The sequence below is a fragment of the Salvia hispanica genome, chromosome 5 (genome assembly GCF_023119035.1).
Source record: "Salvia hispanica cultivar TCC Black 2014 chromosome 5, UniMelb_Shisp_WGS_1.0, whole genome shotgun sequence".
NCBI classification, from domain to species: domain Eukaryota; kingdom Viridiplantae; phylum Streptophyta; class Magnoliopsida; order Lamiales; family Lamiaceae; genus Salvia; species Salvia hispanica.
Window position 1 is genome coordinate 12,283,520 of NC_062969.1, and position 5,356 is coordinate 12,288,875.

The window sequence follows — 5,356 nt, forward strand, 5'->3', positions numbered from 1 at the left end:
ACTCTGTTTCATTTCACATTCAGATTCATTCCAACTACTCTCTAACTCACTACTTCTCCCCTTCTCCTTCTTCAAATCTTCTAACAACTAAAATTAGGTCAAAATTCTAAGGTCAATTTCTAATCAATTTAGAATTTGTCGATTTCTAGCTACAAACAATGGCGTCTTACGATCATCTCCTGGCGGAGCAGCCGTGGTCCTACCGCCCGGCGTATCCCGACACATGGCTTTCCGATCTATTCACAATGGAAAACGAAACCCTAACGAAGGCGCTGCACACCTCCATCTCCGGCGCCGAGATCTCATCCGGAATGCTGCACTCTGTCTACTCCAAGGCGGACACGACGCCGGTTCACACGCCGACGGTCTCCGGCGTGTCGGAGAACGAGGCTCTCGTCTCGAAGCAGCGGCGAGTGGCTCCGATCTCCGGCGGCAGGGTGGCGAAGCGCAAGGCGCGGCCGTCGAAGCGCGCGGCGACAACGACGTTCTACAACGCGGATCCGGAGAATTTCATGTGGATGGTGCAGGAGGTGACCGGCGCGAAGATCGGCGGCTCCAGCGCTTCCGCTTCGGCGGTGTCTAGACCGGAGCCGCGGAGAGCGGCGGACGGATTCCCGACGCTGGACACGTCGGCGGCGTTCATGCTCGACGCCTCGGCTTCGTACGCTGCGGCGGCGACCGACGGCGGAGCGAGGGAGCATTACTTCGACTCTCTCTGTAACTTCCCCACGCTCGAATCGTGGGAAGCTTAGATTAGCTATGCTCTGTTTTGAGAAATTTCGATTTCTCATTTTTTTTCCCTCTTTTTTTGGTAGCATAGAATCGCTAGCTGTAGTATAAATCATCTTTCAATTTTTCCATCATTTTGATGATGCTGAAATTATTTCTTCCTTTCTTTATTAGGAAACTTAATTCTTCTCATATTACATCTACTAGTACTATTATTATTTGATGAAGATGATATTTTTGTGTATAATTCTTGGCTTATAAAAAAATTATTTAATTGGAAATTAAGAAAGCCACATGACATTTATTATAACCACAATCTCTTTACTGTTGGATCAAAGATCTCACCAATATAACCCAAATTCCAACAAGAAGTCATACTAAATGAGCAAGGATCGTCAGAGAAAATTTTTATGGATTTATTATTTTGTTTTGTGTATAAAATAAGTTTGTTAACAACTGTGATAACTCCCAGTAATGATCCCGCATAATCAACTTTGCAAGGCCAATGTGTTACCGAGGATCGATTTTTTAGTATTAAACGCATACCCAAAACATATTTTTAAATACACGTTTCATGTTACAGTTTTACCGAGTCCTACATATGTAAAACAAAGTTTCTATTGTGGGAATCTCTAACGTAAAATGATCCCAAAGTAGAAATTGATTCAGTTGAAGTGAAGGTATGTCTTAGGCAAATGGATGGATGATGCATTAATATAGCTTTATTACATTTATAGGAATTTTATGCTCAATCATACCAAGATTAGCGAACTTATTATTGGGACACTTGATTCTTGAGCTTATGTGTTATGGTAGGTGATTATTTTCATAGATTGATTAACATGAGATTGATCTTGTGGCTTACTTTAACACTCATCCAGTCTATCAATTTCGTACTTAAAAGTCAAGTTTGATATTTAATTCGTCTTTTTTTATTTTTCTTACTTTCTGAGTAGTAAACTATGAGCATTTCTTTTAGTTTACATGCTTAAAAAAGTTAATTTGGTATGGTTATTCTATTCCATAATTGAATTAACGTCATCAATTGCGTACACGCATAATTAAGTCCTTAATTCGGGTCTTTCACCATCAAAATATCCGGTCAAAATTGATTAGTTTAATTATCACATGGAAACATGGTTTAAAAATTGATCTACTAAAACTATGTACGTGTTTAATTAACTCCTAGTAGTATGATTATGGATCTCCACACAATTATATACTACTCTGAGCAGATCTAAATCAACCCAGTTCCGAATTTTGAAATCCAAAATCAATATATTAAATCAATTTAATAATGCTTCAAATGTTTGATGAAGTCAAAAGAATTATCAGAGACTACAATAATTAATATTCTGCCATGTTCGGTGACAGCATTTGGTTGACTTTGGTCTCTATCTTCCTATCTCTCTCAAATAAATGAAAAAATATTAATTAAATTAATTTTTGAAGTTGACGAAAACCCGTGATTCATAGATGTCTATATCGACGCGTCATCTTGTCAAAGATTATTTTGGGTTAATGAAAATTGACCTATGCATAAATCCTTATATATTTTTAGTTATATTATTATACTTAATCAAGTTTTCTAGAAACTTAAGGGAATTTTTATTTTCAAATTTATTTTTTATTGGTGTGATTATTTTATGGTGTGGAAAAAGGCAAAGCCGGGAATAAACTAGGGACTGTAATTCTATAAAACTATGTTATTACCCAATGTTTAGCTTTAGCACTTGCTAATTGTGAGCTGACTGTGGAAGAGTAGTTATTGACTTGTAAATAATGTAGATAATGACGATATATTAAAGTGTTGGGTCCTACGTGTAATGGGCCCATTCCAATTTATTTATTGATTATCTTGTGATCTTCTAGATATTATGGATGGTGCATAATTTATTTTGGTTCCTACTTTAGAGTTTCTTTATTGTATTCGTGTACATTTGGTTAATTCTTTAAAGCGTATTGAATACGTATATATATTGGATAATGACTTACTTCCTTACTACGATTATTAAATTAAATATTGAAATATTCCGTGGTGAAAGTTAGGAGGGAAGAGCATAAAAAATTATTTATAAAAAAGTGTATATCACAAATTATTGTTGTGTTTCAAAATTTATAAAAACGTAAGTTGACAAATACAATGTGTTGTGTGGTGTTTTCCTTCGGATTGAATAATGTGTTAGTGTGATATTTTAGGAATATCTTGTGGTCTTCTAGATACTTATGGATGGTGTATAAAAGTTTATTTTGGTTCCTACTTTATTGTATTTGTGTACATTTTTTGAATTCTTTAAGCGTATTGAATACGTATAATGACTTCCTTACTATGATTATTGAATTAAATATCGAAATATATCCGTAGTGAAAGTTAGGGAGGGAAGAGGATAAAAAATTATTTATAAAAAACGTAACTGACAAACCTCTTACAAAAGATCTCTCAGTAATTATATATCAATAGTTGCAATAATTGAAAGGCCAAACCTCGATAGCCCGAAAGAACAAATACCTTTCGTACATTTGCAATATGCATATGCAAGATAGTACATAGCATATCAATTCTTTAATACTAGATCTTAGATAAAATATCAAATTAGGAGTTAGTTATATTCAACAGAACATCACCCTTTTTATGTCTTACCAAATCAAAGTTCTTAGGAATATTACTTGTATAGTACATATTGCATGGCTTCCAAAATTCCAAGTCCAACAAATGGGAGTGCTAAAGTTTTAAAGTATGCTTATTCGTCGATGATTAAGACCGGTACTGTCAGCCTAAGTGATAGCTCCTTAATATTAATATTCATTTTCATAATTCATTCGCGATAAACAAAAAAAAAAAGGGAAGAGAAAATCTTGCAGTCAACGTTGACATATACAATTAAATGATTTTCTCTAAAAAGATAAATTATTACACATATATGACAGTTCCACATAGTGACCTCCTCACGGTGCTAAGTGAGATGCTTCTTTTTTAAACATAAAAATTGAGAAAAAATGATCATTAGTTAATAAGCTGAGAGAAAATAAAAAAATAATATTACAAATGAAGATATATTAAAATAAAAAAGAAAATAAAGTTAGAGAAATCAAACTAGTTAGTTTTGTTAAAAAGAGGAAATGAATAATTTACCTTGGGGCATCTCAAACGAAATATGAATTACTCCCATAATTTTGATTGATTTCTGGTTAATCTCGTAACTTTTATAAAAAAAAGTTTCATTTAAATCATAACTTTGATTTTTAGTCAATCCCATAATTTTAATTCAGAAATTAAATAATAAAAGCTTAATTGTCCCTTACAATTAATATTTTGATAAAATTTGTTGTGACTTGCGATTGTCATCATTGTCACTGTGTAACAATCATTTAGAAATTGACACCTTAATATAGAACAAAGCTAAATTGTCCATAAGTTAACAAAAAAATTATGATTTAAATAATAGTATAAAAATTTTAATGGTATGAGACAATTATAAATATAATTTAATTCGGTATTTTCAAAAGTTATAAAAATTACTAGATGTGAATCAAAACTTATAGGAGTAGTAATTTAAATGATAATGTTCACTTTTTCTATTCACATGTTTTATATACAACATTTCACCATGTTAAACCAAGTACATACCCTTATTGCCATCTCCAATAACGTGAAAAGCATTCCCTAGCAGGGATAAATTTGTCCACTTAGATTTAATCCTTCGAATAATTATGTGTGTGAACTGAATTATGTTATTTATCAGACCGTCCAATCTTCCCAACGGCTCATCCAACGGCATTTGTCTAATGTTGACTCTCATCCGTTGAAGGAATGATTGTGGTTGGTATTACATGTGGGAATCCACACCGTTGAATTCATACATCCCTATCTACAAATCTTGTCTTTCTGTTGTTAATCAGATGGTCCATCTCTTGTTTAATGAATTTGAAATTTTTATTAAATTATTAAAATTGACACATTATACAACTGAAATACGCGATTTCATAGTATTAATTGGGTGAGCCAAGGCATGTATCATTATTAATTGGAACAATTGTTGTTCTTAATTACCTCTTTTCAAACTATATGTATAAATTCATTATTGAGAATTAAGTTGTTTCATAAAATAAAAATACTGCCACGGGTCCATTCATTTTACTCAATAAGTCAATAGATAATAAGTCGACATGGAGAGATTGTGTAAGTTTAATCAAATAGTTAGCTTATATGTATGTGTATGCAATTAATGTTCAATGTTTGTTTCAAAATTATTTGCTACATACACCTACTAATATATTCTCCATATTTAGTGTTCATAAATTGGATATCGATATAGTATGATATTTTCATATACTCCAATAAGTTACGAGTAAAATTTTGTTCACATAATTTGGTTTTTTCTGTGATTATCAAAATTTGATGTGCAATTTGAGTGTGTCGTTAAGCGTAAAATAAGACGAATTGACAATGATGAGGATTAATAGTTCGTGCATAACTAAGTAGAAAATAGAAATGAAAAACTATAGTAAGGTGTCGATATGCAACCCATGTTGACTGTTTAAGACTTTTCAGTATCTAAAAAATTCAATTGACATTTTTCACTTTAACACCAAACAAACTTACAATGAATCTTTATTTGTTGGAGAA

General features: G+C 32.6%; 1 protein-coding gene across 1 annotated transcript; it reads left to right on the top strand.

Annotated features, from left to right (window-relative positions):
• LOC125187679 (calmodulin-binding protein 25-like) lies at window positions 1-921 on the top strand. The gene has a single exon (XM_048084303.1). It carries the CDS (start codon window positions 159-161, stop codon window positions 750-752), a length of 594 nt encoding a protein of 197 aa, XP_047940260.1. The 5' UTR covers window positions 1-158; the 3' UTR covers window positions 753-921.
• The last annotated feature ends 4,435 nt before the right edge of the window (window positions 922-5,356 follow it).